The sequence below is a fragment of the Heliangelus exortis genome, chromosome 13 (genome assembly GCF_036169615.1).
Source record: "Heliangelus exortis chromosome 13, bHelExo1.hap1, whole genome shotgun sequence".
NCBI lineage: Eukaryota > Metazoa > Chordata > Aves > Apodiformes > Trochilidae > Heliangelus > Heliangelus exortis.
In genome coordinates this window covers 3,592,227-3,612,769 of record NC_092434.1, presented here as the reverse complement: position 1 = coordinate 3,612,769, position 20,543 = coordinate 3,592,227, and the positions used below count along the sequence as shown (strand labels likewise).

Sequence of the window (20,543 nt, the reverse complement as noted above, 5' to 3'; positions counted from 1 at the left end):
CGGGGATGGAACACAGATGTCCTGAATGTCACTTCAGTTTTCAGCCATAAATGTTTTTACATCATGTTTGATGTTAATTATTGCTGGTTTATTGAGACACCTGTACCTTGCAAATGCCTCACTGTGTAAGTCACGTGGGGTTAGTTCTTGACTATGAGTGTGAGGGCTTAGACAGGCAGATCTTGAAAAACTGAAAAACTGAAAACTAAGCAACTTAGAAAACTGATTACTGTTCCATATTATATACCATAATTAGTTCAGTGTTAAAACCAGGGTAAGGTAGAAGGACATTCTTCACATCCATTGAGTGGCAAACTTTAAAGAGAGAGCAAACTATCCTATAGTCAGATTTTCACCAGTTCAGGAAATGCACATACCACAGGACCAGAGAAAACTGGAATTACTGTTGTTGTCTGGCCAGCCAAGTGTAACAGTTGTGAAAGGATCCACATGTCGACCCGGTTTAATATGTATTTTGGTTTTTCTTTTGTGAGCCTAAATAGTAAGTAAATGTAAGTAAAAGTAAATGTATCAGTTAGGACAGGAACATGCAGAAACACATACATGTCTTGCTTCTTTATAATGAAAAAAGGCTGAAAACTGAGACCCCAAATCACTGTATGCAGGTGAATTGTCCCTGGTCAGTGGTAGTAAAGAAGTAGAAACTACAAAGAGAATGCGATGGCACAGAGAAACTATGTGGCAAAATCCTAAAAAAAAACCTCCTAAGTGGCTAAGGAACCCAGCTCCCATTTTCAAAATTAATACAGATGCTTAGGAAACCAGTTCCCATTAATTTTCTACTTCTGAACCAAGGCTTTTAACCCTTGGACAATCATTTCTTTTCTATTACACTCTTTTTTTATCTGACTTGGAAACATTACAGCTGTAGATAAAGAGAATAAGGAGGTAGCTGAATTTATCTTTCTGTGCAACAAACTGTAATAAAGTTAGTTTTTAATTAGATATATGTTCCTCTGATGCAATATATTCTTACAGGCAGTTTGTAAAGCATGATGCCTTCTTGTGAAGCAGCATGTCTTCTATAGCAGACATCTGTCTGCTACTGTTACTGTTAAAAGCAGACCTTTCAGATTACACCAAAATATTAAATATGACAATTCTGTGATTAAAATTTTGCAGTAATGGGTATACTATTAATTTTTTCAGTTTGCTATAAATGTAAATTTCTTCTTTGCTAAGTAGTTCAAGCATTCTAATACAGAATCAGGAAACACTTAGAAAGAATATAAAATATATCAAACTCTTCTTGAAGGATAGCCCTTCAAAGAGAGTTTTCTATTAGTCAAGTAGATAATTTAAAAATTCATCAGAGCTTATTTCAGCTTTCAAAACTGACTATGAAAAGTTAATTTTCTCGTATTTTGTAATTGTTACTTGCAGGCTTTTACAAATCATAGATTGAAAGCTTCTACACACATTTGTCTAAGAAATTTTTTATGTTAGACAATATGGGGCACAGAAAATCTAGTCCATAGTCTAGTATGCTACAAATACCTATCTTCAATATCTATTGCAGCACTTCTACTAGTGAGAAAAATTTCTAAGCACTTCCATTTTAAAGAAAGATCCTTAAAAAATACTTACAATTGTCTTTTGGATATTTGTTTTGGATCTGTCTTCTTCCTTAGCAGAATCTGTTTAATATAAAAAAAGAGTAAAATATTTCAGTGCCACCTGAAAAGCTTTCAGACATCCTCAGTTATGACTCAAATAAACAGTATTTGACTACCAGGAGTTTGAAAGATAGGGCTGGAAGAATCAGACTCTAGAACTGTGATAAACAAGTCTAGTTACAGTAGGTAACTTGTGACAAGCAGCTAGTCACATGCTATAAAGAAGATGCTCCTGATTCTTCAAACATAATGCTTTAAATCAAAGTAAATTCCCAGAAGGTGATGGAGTTTCATCAATGTACAAAGAAAAATTGATTGAAAGCAGTGGAAAAGTCTCAATAGGATTAGTTAATATAATTAATATATAACACTTTATAATCTGCTTTTGCTAATGTGAGGATGAACCCTCTAAAAGCATTTACTGACAGCAATTTATGAGACTGCTGTGATGCAAATATTTATTGGTTTCAGAGGTATGTCCTGAGCCATAAACTTCACTAATTATTTCTAGGACAAGTACCAAGTGTGTAATATGTAACACACACAGAGTGATGCTAATTTATGAGTACTTCAAAGCCGGGGAATCTGCCTGCATCAGGAAGAAGCCTCCACAAAAGTTTTTGGCACTGTTGCTAGAAGGAAAGCAATTACCAGATGCAAACCACAAACACTCCATGAAGTGTTCTGATTGCAGAAAGACACTTCTGTGGGCAAAACCAGCACTGTCAGACTAATGCAATTACCTTTTTTATGAGAACTGTTTGACAACACAGTGATGAACCCAAGATCCAGACTCATGTTTGAGAAGGTGTTCATGGCTACCACTTTTACAAGGAAAGTACCTAGAGAAGACAAGCAACCAGTTAAGAACAGCAGTGAGATAAGACCTTCATCTTTGGCACATAAAATTCAGTTTGTAGTGAAAATCCTATTCTTTTCTTTTAAGAAATTTGCTTTTTTTCTGATGAGCTTCAGATGCTAAAAAGCTTTTCAATGAATGTTCTTCCCCTTTATTTAATTTTTTAAAACAACTCATCTGTCATTTTCCCAACACTTGCAATGTTATTATTTGTCAGCTGGCTATGATATTCCCACATAGGTAACTAAAAGTGTGTAAATACTGGAGTCCAAATGAGTTTAGGAATCTTGAGAGAGCAGCTGTTTTGTTTGAATAGTTCTGGCTGAAGGGATGTTCAAATGGGTATAGGGATACCCAATAAAACCTTTAATACTGAATAATTTAAAAACATAAAATGAAGTAATAATTAGCTTCTAGTCTTCCACCTTTAGCGTGGGTTTTGAATAGTTCATTAGCAGAGGAAACTTTTCTGTCTCCTGCAACTGAATTAGCTCATGAGGACAATTTTCCTAATCCCCCATTTTAAAGGATTTGAATTCTTAATAATGGAAAGAAAAAATTACTTAAAAGCTTATTCATAAGTAGTTCCAACAAAAGCTGTGTGTTGGAAACTGACACACAGAAAAGCTTCCTTTTTCTTTGTTGTTTCTACTGAGAACTCCTCAGATTATTAATTACTGCGGTGTAAAATGCAGAGGAGTGTAAACTTGAGAAGTTATATATATGAACAAACAGAAGGAAGAAGACTGTAATTCAGGAAAATATCATCATTTGTACTTGAATCATCTCATGTCATGAAAAAAATAAACCCTGGTTCACTATGTCTTCTATATTGCAAAAATCAGTCTGCATATGAAGACCCATTTGCCAGATCAATTTTTTTTTCGTTCACGTACAAGTCAGTAAGACTGTGCTACTCATACTGCTCTGAGACTATGTTTGAGCAGCTAGAAAAGCTACTAAATTCATCTGTAGGCTATTTATGAGAATCCTCTGCTCATCTGTGAATGTGCTGGAAACACAGAAGATGTCAGCATGCTGTACCTGCAGAGTGCACAGGAATGCTGTACGTTTGGGATTCCCTGTGAGGGCCATCTTCGTTGTGAGAGTGAGTTTCATTAGATCCAATCACCTCAAACTTCATCTTATCTGGGGCACCATGAGATGCAGAGACATTTATCTCCAAATTCTCCCCAAACTGCAGAGTGTGAGAAGCTAATGCAGCCTGAAGACCAGAAACTGGCTCAATTAAGTGAACAGCAATAGTCTCAGAGATCTCCAACGAGGTTGTGTTGCTGGAAGCTCTGATTTCCAGTTGATGCATCCCTGGACCCAGCAGCTCTTGGGAGGCACGGTCCAGTGTCAGATTGTGAGGGACAATTCCTTCCTTTGCACTGGATTCAGTGAGTGTCACATTTTCTGCTCTTACAACATAGGTCACTCCATTGCCTGCAAAAAGACAGTTCCAGATTTCTCACAGCTTGCATAATAAACCATCCAGTCCTATGCAGCCATTTTTAATAAAGACACTTCAAGTGCTTTTGTGCCCCTCTAGACTAACTGTCAAGTTTATCACATGTTTTCTGCTGGGAGTGTTAAGGCAGTCAAGAGAATAATAGCACACACTACTCAATTATTTTTTTTTTTAAAGCATATATGTGGATTCCAGGAACTTGAAGTGGGACAAAATGTACATCAGCAAATGGGACCAACTCAGCCTGGAATCCTCTTACCTTCAAGCAGCAAAGCATTTATGTTGATTCCTAACTTCAAATATGGAAATATTCCTACTGGCTTCGTGTGGATTGATGTGACTAAAGTTATGCTCATGGTTTGTCAGCTTTGTGTAGAGGAGAAAAAAAGGTTTATACTCGTATTTGAGGTGGTACAATAGCTCTGAGAAAGAACCCCCCCAAAACAGCTGAGAGCATTAATTGCAGGAATGCAACACTTAGAGGGAAATCATTCACTAAACAGTATTGTTTCACATTAAAAAAATCCTTCTTCTATCCCATGGGTAACATAATATTTAGCCTGCTGTTTAAATCATGCAGTGTAATCACCCTCACCTCCACTGACTTCAACTTGAATCCACAACAAGTCCCCATACAGTGTCCGGCAGTGGGAGATGTTCCCAGATTCATGCTGGCTGTAGCACCCAGTAATTCTTAGCTGATCCATCCTGTCCAGAACTGTCACCCTCTTCTGTGCCATCACGTGCCAGTCGCTGGTGGTGCATTCCACAAAAACAGTAAACTCTCCAGGAGCTGGATATCTATATGTGACATTGCTGATCAGTCTAGAATAAAAAAAAAAACAGCTGCTTGTTGTGGAAGACTTGTCCTGGAAAGTCCTTATCCCTTTGTGATAACAGTGGTCAGAGTTCCCAAATTTCTGGCCTGACTCAACTCTCCTGTTATCACTGTAATCCCTCAATTATTACATAGAATTTTTAGAGCTTTAGTTCTAAATTGTGCCTTTGTGCCAGCTATGGTGTCATTAGGGATGTGTATCAGCAGTGGGCATTCTCAAAGCATATCTACAAGGGTGGATCCATTTGCCTGTAAAATAGGCAGATCCAAGTATTTTGTATGCATGGTCTATTATTCACCTACTCAGTTTTTAACATCTCATTTAAGAAACTTGGAGCAGTCAATAAAATGCAAGCAGTGAAATGAACTGGTTGTCTGATGATACATAAAGGGTATATCTTACGTTAGAGGGTAGTAAGGATCAATAGTGTGGCCATCTCCTGTGCTAATGATACAGGAAAGGTTGCCAGAGGATGGAGAGAGCAGCCAGTTCAAACTGAGTGTGATATTTTCAAAGACAAAGCATTCATCTGGTACATCCAGCTGCAGACCTGCAAAACAGAATGACAGAATTCAATGCCATTGTTTGTCTACTTTTTCTTACATAATTTGATTAATTTCCATGTACTGAGAGCAGGCTGTCTCCAAAACAGGCTTGATACAACTGCTAATTTGAGTGCATTGGTAGCATGACAGGGACCTGAATCTTCTCCATATCTACTGGTCAAGGGTCTTGTTGGAACATAATTTAATTCAGATGTATTTTATGTCTGAATTTCCCGGGTTGTATCCTATCAAAAACCCTCTGGAGCTGTCAGTGAGGACAGGGAATCTACATTTTTGTGCCTTCGCTATTTTGAGTGGTCACAGCTCTTCCCAGGTTCTTTCCTGAGGATGGAGCAGTGATTTGTAAGATAAATATCAGTGGGCACAGGGTTAGAGAGAAGAGCAGATCAGGCTTTCAGTGCTGACAGCCCTCTCCCACTTACCTTCTTTGCAGTGGTATTGAATAGATAAATAGTTTCCAGAAGCTGGACAAGGATCTCCAAAGACATTGCCATCTGCTGCCACCTGGCAGGCCTGAAGACCATGACACTGGCCTGGAAAGGAGGGTTTCAGATGAATTAGTGGGTTTTGTCTTTGCTGTCACAACAGCTGAGGTGACAGATGAATCCAGAAACAAAAAGGGGATGGGAGAGCAGTACCATGGCACTGATTTCTAAACTCCCACATCCCTGGGACTTTCATGTGTTACTTATTGCCTGTTATGTCTTATCCCTGTTCCACTTCATTGGAATAAAGGTGAATTAGAGGTGCTGAGGAAGTTCTCTGCTGTGTTTAATTTGGACTGGTAGCCCAAAGAGTCCTCAAGAGACAGGCCATAGTGGGGCAAGCTGCAGAGTCCTGTGGCTCCAGCAAGCTGCCTCCCTGTCACTATGAGTGCCAACCTTTTCACTCCTCCTGGTATGGAGTTAGGTTTGTATGGAGCTGTATCTTCTATCTCTGTCAAATCTAGGGTCTCCCATCAGGTTCATCAGGGAATCTGTGTGTCCAGGTATTTTCTTCACACACACAGTAAGAGGAATGAGGGCCACCCTTGTTCTCCATTTGCTTCCCCTCTTTGCTCCTCAAAAAGTCCGTTCCACCCAACCTCCTGTGAGAACTGTCTTGTGTCAGCAGCTCTCTGTGATTTCCTTCATTTTGGGAATAATCCCCTTTCCTATTCATTAACTCTACAGAAATTCAAGATAAAATATTTTAGAGACCAAGAACTTTGGCATGTTGGCTTCTGACAAGCAATGTTGTAAGACACTACCTGCTACTTCATCTTTGACATTAATCCAGCTGCAACCTCCATCTGTATCATACTGAAGAGGAGTCTCCAGCACACAGTAGTGAGGGGTCTGCCGTCCATAGAAGCTCTCTCCAATTTGAATAACTTCTCCTGATCCACATTGTAGAGTGGCATTGTAATTATCACAAGCAATGGTCTGGTCAGATTCTAGTAGGAGAAAAAAAACCTCAGATTTAACTTGTTGAATTTCTTCCCTTTTCTCCCTTTTAAACAAAACAGAAAAGGAAAAAAGAGTAATTTTTTTCCTTTTTTTAGTTTTTAGCATAACAGGTGTAGGTTTTTACTTCCTTAAACAAAAATTTGGAAACATTTTTAATAAACCAAGGTATTTTAATGTAGAAAAAGAAACATACTTTTGCAGAAAACACTTAGCATTTGTTTGACCTGCTGTACTGGAAGGTTTTAAGTTACTCCTTACATCAGAAAGAGCCTTGTGGCATTGATTTGCATGATATTCAGGTAATTGCTCTGGAGAATAGTTTGCATATTAAGTATGGGACCTGATCCCATTTCTGCTACAGAGACACCTTTGTTCCTGGGTGCTGTTTGCCTGACTTCATTCAGCAGGACTGCTCAAATGAGTAAGGTCATATCTTTAAATGCATGCACCTCATTCTTTGATTAATCTGGGACAGTTAATTATCTCTCAGAATTCTTAGTATCCTGTAGTAATCAGGATACTTAATACCCTGGAGAGAAGGATAAGAATGACTGTTCTCATATGGGAGTGTTGCAAAAGAATGTTTTTGTTTGAGCTCTCTCAGGTTTAAATACATTGCTCTCCAGCTGCTCTCTCATGATCATTCCCTTTAAGTACCTTGATTAACAGAGCCAGTGTGTGCACACTGCAGTGATTGTGTGCTATTGTTATTTAAAGGCTAAATCTAAGCCTGGCTGTAACTATAGCAACATGATCAGTTTACAGAGTAGAGCTCTCTAAATAAGCTTGAAAAAATAATTTGCTGTTAAATTCTAACACAGACTATAATCTCATGCATTTTTCTGTTCTTTACCTTGTACACAGAGCTCCCATGGTATTTCCTGTCTCATCAACTTTTCCATGGAAAGATGTAGAGAATCTGTTTTGTGTTCCTATGTGCAAATGCTGGTTCAATACTTACATTTTTACCACAATGAATTGCTCACCTACAGAGCACCAAAGGGTAGAATAGAAATAATAAGAAATAATAATAAGGAAAGTTTTTCCTTGTGTTGAGAAACACAAGTGATGCTAAGATAGATGGCTAAAGAAAGGATGAAGACAGAACAGTCTGGTTAGGTGTTTGCACATCTATACCTAACTACCTACTTTGGCACATATTACCTGCTCAAGTAGGTAATAATCAGTTTTATGTGAAGTTTCAAGCTTAATGTGAAACAAGCCTCACAGAAGCTGTGTGTGAAGGTTTTAAGTATCACTATGCTCATTCTACGAAAAGACAAACTTAACCACCATCAGGTTGAGGGGACCTCCAAACAGTCAACACCCACAGTAACTGATGAAAATACTGCCCATTTCTTTGAGATATTGGATGTAACTCCTTGCATGCAAAGCTGGTAAAAGAAGAGTCTATACTATTACTGGAATATGTAACCTCTCCTTGGTTTCCTGGGCAATGGAATGATGGATGCAGTGTAAGATATTGTTACCCAATGCAAATACTCTGAATTTAATAGGCTTTAATCCATCCTATGGTAACAGATGATAGTTTCCCTACAAACAGACAGTTGTCTACTGTGGTTGTTATGGAAAAATAGTTTTAGTCTGGTTTTGCAAGGAAAATAAGCTTAAAGGATCATGCTGTCTGCCAGTTTCCCCTCCCCCAATTATTTTTAATGTTAGTCATCTTCAGCCAAATTTGACATATAGATATAAGCCCCAAAACACCCTAAAACTTCATGAAAATCAATAGCTAGATAGAAAGAGCTAAATCAGTTGGAGCTCTGAGGCTGAACTGCAGGGAAGAGAGCTGAGGGAAAAATATTTGCAGAGGTGGGACATGCTGGGAATATGGGAGTGAACTGGGAGTGCTGAGAAGGAAGGTAGGGAAGGGGTGTGGAACAGAAAATCAGGACAGGAAACAGAACTTTGTTAATTTACTGATTGTGGAGTGACTTGTTCATTATGTCAGAAGTAGTACAGTACTGAGCAGTAGCATCTGTTAGGGCTTGGGGTAACCTCTACTTGCATACTAGAGTCAAAGACTTTTTTTTTTTTTTTTAAGTGAGCCTGCAGCCAGACTGTCCTTTCAGTGTTATGACCTTAGTTCTAGTTACAGTTTAAAAATGCTTGGTCTATGTGTCCAGTGTTAGGAACACAAATTCCCTTCATATCTGGATGTGGAATGGGATGATATTGCTGGCATTCCTTTCCTGGACTGTTTGTTCCAAGTCACAGTTTAAGGGACACAATGTTTGTAGCTTTTTTGCCTGAGCACTAAAATACCACCAGGAAGTTCATGTTCCTGTCTGCTTCCTTGTCCTGGGGAAGACCTTGAACTTCACCTTAGGGAAGGGTCTGAAAAGAAACAAGAAAAGCTTGCTCTGGCTTTTGGTTACTCCGGGATGCTAGGGGTGGTGTCTCTGGATGCCTGGCTGAATTTTTGCTGCAGTTACAAATGGAAATAGTTTTGGCACATCTTTATGATTAAGGGTATGTTTAGAGGGCAGTCACACAGGTCTCACCTGGCTCAGGTGCTGTGGTATTGTGGGAATTTATTCTTGCACTGCTCAAACTGGCCTTAACCTGGCTTGCTTATGTCTGCTGTAGACATGGACTGCTACCCATATAGATTCATTCCCAGGTTAATTTCTATTTTTTTTCCTATTACTAACCCTGTATTGGAAATCTGGACCTTAATGGCTAATTGCTGAGCACCTGCAGCTCCCAGTGTTTTCAGAGTTGTTCTTTTCTTTGAATCAGGTCTTACATCAGTGCACTGGAAAAAGGAAAAGGGCACCTTCTGGGGTTATGTGCCTTTTTCTTTGTTCACTTGAAATAAGCTTTATTAAGTTATTGCACAGCCACTTTGAAAGCAATTCATGCAGAGGTGTGAACATGGCATGCTCATTTCCCTGTTTCAGCTGTTGTGTGTCTTACCAAACTCACAAATGAAGTCAAATTCCTGGCTGCAGTTTTCAGTCACACCCCACTGATACTTGGCATTCTTCAGGATATGCCCACATGTGGATGAGAGAAGAGATGGCTGATCCTTGTACCAGTTGCTGTAGCTTATATTTGAAGTGTCCAGCCAAATCACTGACCCTGTGAACACAGTAATCATGTCCTGAATGTTTATTTTCCACAATAACACAACCACAGAGCTTGCAGAGCAGGACTGTAGCCCTGCTCCTACTGTACTTGAGGTGGTTTTGTCTGCACAGGCATCTTCAGTAACATTCTCTATTTAACCTGATATAATCACCTGAGATACCACCACTTCCCCCTGTGCTCCCAGCCTCAAGATTACACCATTTCCCTTGCATCAGATCTTGCAGCACTTCCTAGTGTGATGAGTTGGCTCAGCTTGTGCTTCCACTGGAGACCCAACCCAGTGATTTTTTTCACTGGGCCATCAACCTGATCTAATTCACCAGCACAAGACCGGATGGAAAGGGAGACAAATACAACAGGAGAGCACAGCATGCAAGTAAAATGTCTTAATATAAATCTGAAGTCACAGCAAGGAAAGACAGTGAATTTTTAGCAAAGGTCTACAGAAACACTGATTGAATTTGTTGTCATGTTAGGCAAGCACCATGAGCTGATAAAGTTTTAAAGAAGAAGTGAACTCAAAAGCACCTACCGTCAGTAGTTTCATTCTGCAAGGAGTTTGAGATCAGTCCTATCCACCATTCCTGATCCTCAGCAATATGTTTTTGCAAGAACTCTTGAGTTTCTTGGTTTTCAATAAAGACAAGGTGCCCCCCTCCTCTCTCACACCAGCTCTGGGCACCTGTGAAGGTACGCTGGAGTCTAACAAACTCATAACATGAATGGTTGAAAGCAAGCTGGTACTTTGAGCAGGGGATTCCTTCATCAGTGGTTGCTTCATCCCCAGCCAAGCATACAGCAAGAGAAATCAGAGCTGCAAGCCCAAGCCACATTCTCAGCTCAGTGCCCTGTGTGGTACTGCTCTTGCTTATCACATCACCACGCTTTTTGCTGCCCTCTTCAAAAGCTTGAGCTGTCACCCTTGTCATGTCACCCTCATTTCTCCTTCCTCTTTGCTGCTTGCAACAATAGCAGCAATAGAACATAGAACAGATTGCTTCTAATATGTAATGGTGATTGCATCTGAGGATACACACAATAAGTGTTGATGCTTAGTCACTGCATTGGCCATTGTGAGGCCTGTTGTATAAATTTTTCATTCCATGGGAAGTCAGTTTGAAGAGAAGACATTAGGGTATTGCTCTTCTCATGCACAGAGGAGATAAAGTTGATGTATGCTGCTGTTGGACACATGGAAAGTGAGATAAAGCTCTGACATCAAAGTCATCATTGTGAATGTTAAACCTGGAGGACTGAAAATACAACAACAACAGAGATACAACAATATGACTGAGGATGAGGAAAATGAGAACCACAAGGTGTTATGAGACCAAAAGCACACGGTGCCCCTCTAGATACATTTAATTGGTTTGGATTGCTTTATTTTTTATAATTAGTATTTGACGTGCTTCTTTAGGATGCTAATGCAGTGTCTACAATTACTGTGTCTGATTCATCCTGACCACCTGTTTACACACACACACACACACACACACACACACACACACACACACAGGTTCATCTCAACTGTTGCAAGCAAGCTTCATTTTGAAGTGTTGTGTCTGTTTAGAATTCCACCCCATCTGAAATGCTCCCATCTTCCCATAAAAGCTAAGCTGCTTAACTTTATAGAGCTACATTCATACCTGATACAAAGTAGGAGGGAAGGCCAGAGGTTAAAACAGTGATTTAGAAAAGATGACAGTAATGTCTTAAACATCAGAGCTACTTGAGAGTCCCATGTACAACATTCCAAAGGCTGTTGATGGACTTTGGGAAGCCAGCCTAGCAACATTTAGGATCTGAAATCCATAAGTGCTTCTAAACTTCCTTACAAAAAATACTCATGAGGCTTACAAGGCCAATGGATTAGCAGAAATAAAATACAGGTAAAGATCTTTAGCTATTGCAGTCCTCCTGTCCTTGGCATTAACTCCACTGAATTTGATGTGATGATTATTAATTTATAACACCATAACCTGACACTGAAAGAAGATGCTCTTATATAGATCAGTGATCCATGGATCAGTGAGCCAGCTTCTGCATGGCAGGGTCAGGTAGCAGTGATGTTTGCCTACATTTTTCTGTATTGCAGAAATGCCACCTGCACTGTTGAACTGCAGGTAATGCATCTCACACAGTTTGCTGGTCCAGCTCTAACTCTCTACAGCTTTGTTGCAAGGTAAAGCAGGTGTAGTGCATCCAGGAAGGATTTAAGGATGCTCTTCAATCCCAAGACCTTTCTGGACCTCCAGGTGGAAGTCACCTTGCTTAGCTGGATAAAGCAGGATGATGATCAGGGTTCTCAAGGTAAAGTTCATAGTGAGGAGTTTAATGGGTAGGACAGTTGTGGGGAAGGAAAGAGGAAGAAAATACACTGAGGGAGGGGTAGACACTGTGTTGGATGTCTCCCACTGCACTTGGAAATCAAGACTTGCCTCAGCTATGGAACCCTTGGAGCAGATCCCACATTAATTTCTGATTGATTAATAGGGAGAACTTATGGAGCAGCTGAGATGTAAATATTCAGACTGGGTTTCCCAGCTCTGGAGAAGGCCAAACCATATTCTAAGTAGATGATGGATTTGGCCCAGTCAGCACCCAGACACTCATCCCTTTCCTAGAAGAGACCACATAACTCTGATTACCAGCTGGTTCTGTTGAGAATCCCTGCAAATTAGGAGTCCTTTTGGGCAAAACTGCATAGGCTTCAATTTGGGAACCCCCAACCCAATTGTTTTATATTCCAGCAATTGTGAAAGCCAGAGGTGAGGGCAGCTGCTGTTCAGTTATTTGGACACTGTGTATTTTCATGACTTTTCTCTCAGATCCCTTGCTTCTTAGGCTGTGCTGACTTGCCAGGCTTTGCAGAAGCTGACAGCCAGCCCTCCCATGTTCTCCTTTTGGGTATGAGAAACAAAGCCTGTTTCTGAAAACATAGATTAGATGAAGGAGATGGGACTTAAATCTGGCTTAGTGATACATACTATGTATTTCTAGTAGGTGCCACTTGCTCACATTTGTGATGGGCAGATTCTGTGGAATTATCCAGTTCTCTCTCTGGGACTGGAAATCTGACTGCTACCTGAAATACTGCTAAAAATGAGACACCAGAGCTGGAGGTGTCACAGGTTATCTCTGTCCATCTGCTCCAAAGCCATTGAAATCAGTGGAAGTCACCTCTCTGACTTTGATGGATTTTGAAACAGGCCCTAAAAAAGAACAAATAATGTTTGGAAATGTCTACAAATAAGCCCAGCTCTCCAAGTGAAGCTACTGTTGGCAGTTTCTACAGCAGTGTGAGGTTTTTTGCCTGATCTATGGTTGCTATAAGTAACTCTTCAGCTGCCTGCAGCAGATGGGAAATGGAAGAAAGACACTTTCCCTCTTTTGCAATTTGTTGTCTCCATATATTTTAATGCCAGCAAAGCAGTCTGTCAGTTTATTCTGTTTAGCACAAGGAAGAGAAAAGCATTTACAGACAGAAATACTGCTTGAAAAGCATCAAAATGAGGGTCTCAAGAAGAGAAAAAATTCCTGAGAGCCCTATTCACTCACAGATGAAAAATGTCTTGATTTCAAATCAACAGTGCTCCTTGAATTTATCATTTTGTAGTGGCTTTTGCACTCTTCCTCAGCAGAAAGTCTTTTTAAAAACAGTCTTCTTATGCCAGAAATATATATGGAAGCTTCACAGTATAATGGTTTATGTTTTGCTTTGTTGTGGTTTTCTTTGTGGTTTTTGTTGTGGTTTTTTATTTTTCTATTTGCTTGCTGAATTTTAATAATTTAAATAGTTTAAGAGGTTACTTGTATAGCCACATACTGTAGTGTGCAAGAGACAAACTGATACACTTTGCTGTATAATCTCATCTTGCATGTTTCAAAAGGCAGTCATGGAAGTGCTTAATTAAAACTCACTTTTTTTTATGTTCCAAGGGGATCCTTGGAGATGACAGTAACTTCTTCTCCTCTGGTTGCCTATGGGAGTGTAACTGACCCCAAACAGATATTGTAAAGCCACTCAGTAATTTCAGGGAAGTGTCAAGCATAGTGTCAGCTTTACAGATTTTGGATACACCAAAACCATTCACTTGCTGGTTTTTGTTTGCCTGTTGCACCATTCTGAAGAACTGGGCAGAGTCACAGAGGGAAAGTCTGTACATCAGCATTGTTTTTAAGGAACTGGGAGCCCTCTGCCTTTAGCAAAAACTTGTTAATCCTTGTCCAGTTAGAGCTGTCTGCCTGAAAGTCTGATGAAGCAATCAGCCTTACAGCACGTGTTCTATACCAGTGACTTAAACTAAAATATATCCCCCAGCTTAAATAAGGCTTGCAAAGTAATTGTGCTTTGCAAGCTTTGACTAGAAATTAGTGACAAAGCTTTCTCAACATTTTCACACCCTCAATCCGAGCTGCGATAAAGCTATGAATAACTCCTTTGTTTGGGAACTCTCTTGAGTCTTTTGGAATAAGTCTTTCATTTTTCTCAGAAGTGTTCTAGGGGGGCCCTGCAGATCTCTTACAGAGTCCTAACTTGCCCTTATGAGCTACTCCAGGTGGTGGCCATCAAGAGAAAGTTTCTTCAGAAAAGCATTGTGCTGCAGAAAGCATCACAAAAGACAACGACAAATGATTTATTCCTGGTTTTCAAATCCATCTTTCAAGGTTTATTAAGGTTTTTTGTTGTTGTTGGAGGTGCAAGCTGCTGAGGTGAAGGAAATCTGAAGCAAATTTTGATTTTGTTTACAGTGCTGTAAAAGTCAATAGGTGTTAAAAAAAAATAAAAAAGGGGGGCTACATTGGGATTCTGTAAGGCAACCTTCTAGGTGATGTTCACCACTCCTAAAAATGGAACCCTTTAAAAGCAGCTCAGTTTGGTAGCCATAATCATATATATGTTTAAATCTAAGCTTATATATGTAAATTAGGAACCAAGCACTGGATTGCAATTCTTGAAAAATACAAGCCTGAATTCTTGTTCAAAGTAATGAATAGCTCTATAGTTCAGGGCACCCTGAACCCAACTGCAAATTTCTCCATGACCAGATGCTGCTGTTAGAACACATTTGTTTATAAGACTTCTAGTTCTGAACCTCGGTGACCCAGACCTGAGAAAAATCAGTTCCTGAATTTCACTTGGAGAAATTGGAGACCTGGGTGCACAAACAAGGAGGACGGGTGCAGTGCCAGCACTGACTTCAGAGTGACTGTGATTTGCACCCTAGTGGACCCTCCAGCTGCATCACAGCAGCCTAGAAACATCCTGTGATTCAGAAGGGCATTGCAGCTCAGCAGAACAGCCTGACAGTTATTAATAGAGGCCAGAAAGTACTAGATTTGAAGAGTTAAGGAAGTGAAGAGGTGCCAGTGGGGAGGAATAAATCACACCCCTGTTCATTTTGGCTGTTGTTCATTTGCCTTGAGGAAGAGCAAGTAAATTTACTCTCTATAGAAGCATATTACCATCTTTACATTCCTGAATATTACAGGATGAAATGTATAGATTTTATCAGGTATAGAAATACATCTCTGTTCTGTGAATTGAATAATCATATAAATGGAAAAATTATCTATATTACTTTGACTTTGAGATAGAAAAGAGGCCATTTTTAGGTATCATTAACCTGAGACAAGATTGTGAGCAGTGCATCTTAGTGTGTCACATACATGCAGTGTGCAGAATGGCCTCTTGAAAAGATCTGTTTCATTATTACCCAAAGAGGTAGCAACTACTGAGTGCTAAGCAGATTGTGATGGAGAAAAGCTCCTAAGTACACCTACATCTTCCATCTCTCCACCTGGCTTTAAAAAAAGCTCATCTGCCAATTAGTTTAAGGAGGAGGCTCACAGTCATGCTTCCTTCCTTGCTGCTCTCCTGTTTGTCCTGATAGTGAGACCCAGTTATCTGCTGCCTGAAAAGGGTTTGGTTTTGTTGTTGCTCTACTGTTTAATTTTCCATGTGGCAACACAGTGAACTTACCAGTGAGCCTTGCCAAGTTGCAATTTTGATGTTATCTTGTTTAGAAAAACAGGGAAAACAATTCTTATCTTTACAGGCTGCAGTAATTAAATTAGACAGTCATGCCTGGCATGATGGGGTCAGGAGAAAGATAAGTAGGACTACATTCAGGAGTTGCTGGGTTGGACATGATTTCTTATTATACAATGTGTAAAGTTACCTTCTGGCACAACTGTTGCCTGGATAAGTCCCTGAGGATCTTTTCCAAGGAATTGTCCCTTTGGAAGCATCTCATATTGCCTTTGGGCTGGTAGGTTGACTTTCTTCACCTCCCATCAGTAGATGCCTCAATACCTCCCTCTTTCCCAGCTAATTCCTGTGTTTTATTGCCTTCTACAGCAGGAATTTGACTATTAGGAAGAAGAGGATAGGTGTGCCCCATAAAAACATTAATCAAGCTAGGTTATTACTGGTTAAGTTAGCCTAGAATTCACATAGACTGTGGCAGAGCTATCTGAAGCATCTGCTGACACCTCATGTGTTCTTGTGATCACAACTGACTACATGGCACAATTTAGATGTGCCTTTACCTTAATATCTTAAAAAGAGAACTGTTCTAAGGACTAAAGGTATCATCTTTGGGTAAAACATTAACTGGCAGGTACAACTGGACTGAACTTTCCCTACCACACAGAGAGGCAAAAAAAAAAAAATTTTAAAAAATTGCTTGCATCTGAATCTAGAGCCATCACACTGCACTGGTTTCTCTGCAGTCCTTCCAAATTCCCTTAAACGTAAGACTGACCAGATTTCTAAGGCAGTGCAGCTTCCACATCTTGCTTGATTTATTTAATTTTTTCTTACATTTTTCTCCTCCTTGTTATGATCTATTTCTGAGCTTGCAGGACATGAAATCAGAAAGAAAAATGTGTTCCAAGTTGTTTCCACTAATAATGTCTCTCATCAATAGATTGCCAACACCTTACAAAAGAGGTTGGCTTCCCAACCCCATCATGGGAGGACTGGAAGTCCAGCAGCCTCTCCACTCAGGAGCATTGCTTTGTGTGAAGCACTCTACTCCCAGATGCCACCTGATTAAAACCAGAAACCAGTTCCTTTTAGTTTTTCTTTTATGTTCTCTCAGAGATGTACAGTAGGCTAAAAGGTAGGACAATGTGTAGCAGCACTAACTGCTGTCACAGGAGATGTTTTTAACACCATTTCTACACCTCCAGTCATGGAAGTTAAAGCCAACCTTTGTGTTGGCATTCAGCACACTTGCAGACACATTACTGATCTGCAGAACATGCTAAATATTAAAACATGTAAATAGTCTTGGATGTTGAAAGGTGCAGGGAAGGTTATAAAAGTTTATGTGGATGCTCTGACTTTTCACTTGTTTGAATCTCCAGTGCTTAAAGGTCTGGGCATTGAGATGAGTAGGCTCAGTCAGGATGGATATTGGTAGGGGTGAGCCAGCACTTCTGTGCCTCAGCACTTGAAGAATTTTAATACTAAGTTATATTGCATTTTTATTTAAATGATCAAATCAGTATTCCTGGTGATATTTATTAAAAAGGTGACTGTAGTAAAAGAGAATAGTTGTTTTGTTTAGTACAAAAAAGTGAAATCTCACCGAAATTTCACAAAAAATTAAAGCTTCATCAAGATAATTAAAGTCTCACAAAAATAGTTACTTTGATCCAAGCAATACTGATCAAATTATATTTGATCAAAACTGTTTTTTATCAAAAAACTATTGGTCAACTATTTTTGATCAAAACTCTGGTGCATTGAGATAGCACCTGGTGTGATTTCAGCAAGAACAGCTCCTGAGTTTGTTTCTGGTTTACTACTGGAGTCTTTATTTGGTAATAGTAGATAAGAATTGATAGCTGAAAGTTCTTAGTGCAGTTTAAAGTTGTATTCAGGTAATCAGACCTTTGTTAATGGGCTTTAATTAGAAGTCTAATTTTATAACAGAAAGGTTGAGATTAAATTAAGTCCTTAGATTTCAGTATAGAGATAAGGGCAATAATATTGGTGTCTCTCTTATTCATAAGGCAATAATTTACTTCTTGTGTAAGTGAACCAAAAGTACAAAGGTAGACACATGGCAATGACATTATTGTTATAATAGAAATCTAGTTAACCAGCTCCCTGCCTTGGGAAATCTTGTTTTGATCAACCCTAATGACCTGGATGTCATCCCCAGCCTTGCATGGTCACAGGGTAGAACCAGACCAGTGCTGGACAGGGTAATGCTTTGCTCCAGAGATGTCTTCATGGCAATTTTTAGGTTTGGGAGAGAAGCTCAAGGCACTCAGAAACTGGAGGGAAGTGAAAGCAAAAAGAACCCAAAAGGAAACAGCTTGTACCCTTCAACTCAATTGTTTAAAGCAGAAGTGATTGCAAAGAAAACTTGGCAGCCTTGTGGTAGGGCACTGGTAACCTCAATAATGTCATGAGGATTGAACAGAGAGAGGAAACTCTGGGGAGAAATGCTGTATTTATTTGGGGGAAGATCTGTATTTGAAGGATTCTGCAACTGGGCAGTGTAAATCAGGCCAAGCATCAGGAGAGGCTAAATTCTGTTAAGGGTTGTGTTTTTAATATTTCTTACTGGGAGACTGGTTGTATTTCCTCTATGTCCTCTAGAACATGGAGTTCTATAACCTTCTCCACTCTCTTACATCTAATGTGTCTTTTCCATAAAGGGAAAGGAAAAAATGTGAAATAATAAAGTCAGAAAAATCACTTAATCCACATCTACTTCCACTGATAATTGAATATTATAAGTGTAAATCAATACCTGGATATTTCTCTTGTTCAATGGAAAAAAGGGGCAAATTACAGATAGCAAGAAAATCAATCTCTCCATACCTTACTAAAATGCTTATTTGTCATTAGCATGATCAAAACAACAAAAAAGTGTGTTTTACTGGAAAATGAGGTGTTTTTTACAGACAAACAGGAAAAATTAACTTGGCAAGGCCTCTTTATTTAAGTTGAACAAAATACAGGACAGGACTTCTAGGCACAGACACCTGAAATTAGCTACCAAAACACAATCAGGCTGATTACCAAAGTTCTTGGATATCTGCAGCTCCTTGTTCTTCCATTCAAGCAACTTTTAACAAGGTTTCCAATTATCTCATCTTGTCTGAACCTTAAACTAGATGAACAGCGTGGTGAAGGAGGGCAAAAGTGGCTTGAATTAACCTTTTTTATTGCTTGCTTGCTCTAGGGAAATCTTATTAGTCCTGCTACAGATTACAGCACCCACAGGCCAGATAATTAGAACTGAAGTTCTGAGTTCTGGCCATGTAAATGGATACAGATGCACAGCAGAGAACAGACCACAGCAAAGCAGAACAGCACAGAGAGAGAAGCTGTCCCCATGGCTTAGTGGTAATAAAGTTAGATGGGATAAATCTATGTCTGACACATAAAATCTCTGCCCATGCTTATGCACAAATATCTGTGAGTGCATTTTGATGCCCTTCATCTCCTACAGCCTCCTGATTCAGTCCTGCTGTTACTTTATCTCTACTGCTGATTCCAACAAAGCCCAGATGTTTTCTTATTTAACCTGGCTTTTTATTTGGTTATCACCTGTTTCTGTCAGTGCTTCCCAAGCAGAGAGAAAGGCAGGCTGGCTTCCTGAAATCCTGATCTGGAGATAGGCCATCCAACAACAGGTTAGGAGGAGAGGAGGAATGTATGTGTGTAACAAGTGTGTCAGAACAGTCAAGTGTAGCCCAAATTGTGTTTTGAATAAATATGTATATTTATAAAAGATCAGTCAGTCTTAAAAAGTGATGTTAAAACAATCTGGGAACAATGGTCACTCAGCTAAAAAAATTTGAATATAAGGTATCCTCCTATGAAATTGCATAATATATAATTGTGCAAAGAATCTTTTCATCCTTCATGTTCAGTGGAGCCTATGATTTGCTCTGCAATCACATGCTTTATATTGAAATAATTCTTCTCCCAGAGGATTTTAAAATTAACAGCATTGAACTCTGTTAAGTACCTTATCTAGAAACAAAAGAATGAAAATCCCCCTTATTTTTAAGGGTTTCTGCCACGTTTCTGTGGAGTTGATTCAGGTCTCATATGTTATAGTGATTGTTTGTGAAGAGATGTTTGATTCAAAGATGTGCCTCTCAGGTCACTGTGGAACAGCTTGTGTACAAAAAAATACAGCATATGACTGTTCAGTGAGAATATATTTTTAATTAGTATAATAGCCTAATGTCATAGAATTAAAAAAAAAAAAAAAAAAGAAAAAAGGAAGACACACTGCTCTGAAATGTTTCTCTCCCAAAAAACCAAATTCAGCACAACGAGTAGAGAATTATCTTATTTTTCTCTCCCTTCCTATGCAGTGACTAAGATTCTATCTGAAATGCTGAAGGTGATGTTCCAGTTTCATTCTCCATGACTCCTGAGAATTCCTAGCAGCCTCAGGCAGGCTCAGAGGAGCAAACAGACGAGTTACATTTTATTTTCTTCCTTGAATCAGTGAAAGGGTTAATCCTAACGAGAATATGCAAGAACTGTAGTGTATGTGCTGGGGATTAACGACCAGCTATTATAAATTGTCAATCTATAAACCACCAGCTCCCATTGCACTTT

At 39.3% G+C, this 20,543-nt stretch overlaps 1 protein-coding gene and 1 long non-coding RNA gene across 2 annotated transcripts in view; one reads left to right on the top strand and one right to left on the bottom strand.

The window, feature by feature from the left end:
* The window catches only part of PKD1L3 (polycystin 1 like 3, transient receptor potential channel interacting), a 35,972-nt gene extending 25,140 nt beyond the window's left edge, over positions 1 to 10,832 (bottom strand). The window contains exons 1-10 of the mRNA XM_071756646.1: positions 10,470 to 10,832; positions 9,764 to 9,928; positions 6,625 to 6,810; positions 5,798 to 5,908; positions 5,212 to 5,359; positions 4,566 to 4,795; positions 3,541 to 3,945; positions 2,381 to 2,479; positions 1,609 to 1,658; positions 378 to 495 (exon numbers count right to left, since the gene is read on the bottom strand). Coding sequence (XP_071612747.1) covers positions 378 to 495; positions 1,609 to 1,658; positions 2,381 to 2,479; positions 3,541 to 3,945; positions 4,566 to 4,795; positions 5,212 to 5,359; positions 5,798 to 5,908; positions 6,625 to 6,810; positions 9,764 to 9,928; positions 10,470 to 10,770 — 1,813 coding nt within the window. The 5' untranslated portion in view covers positions 10,771 to 10,832. The remainder of the gene's footprint in view (positions 1 to 377; positions 496 to 1,608; positions 1,659 to 2,380; positions 2,480 to 3,540; positions 3,946 to 4,565; positions 4,796 to 5,211; positions 5,360 to 5,797; positions 5,909 to 6,624; positions 6,811 to 9,763; positions 9,929 to 10,469) is intronic.
* Positions 1 to 20,391, top strand: part of LOC139801955 (uncharacterized) — a 45,404-nt gene extending 25,013 nt beyond the window's left edge. The window contains exon 3 of the long non-coding RNA XR_011728421.1: positions 20,294 to 20,391. This is a non-coding gene — a long non-coding RNA (uncharacterized lncRNA). The remainder of the gene's footprint in view (positions 1 to 20,293) is intronic.
* The last annotated feature ends 152 nt before the right edge of the window (positions 20,392 to 20,543 follow it).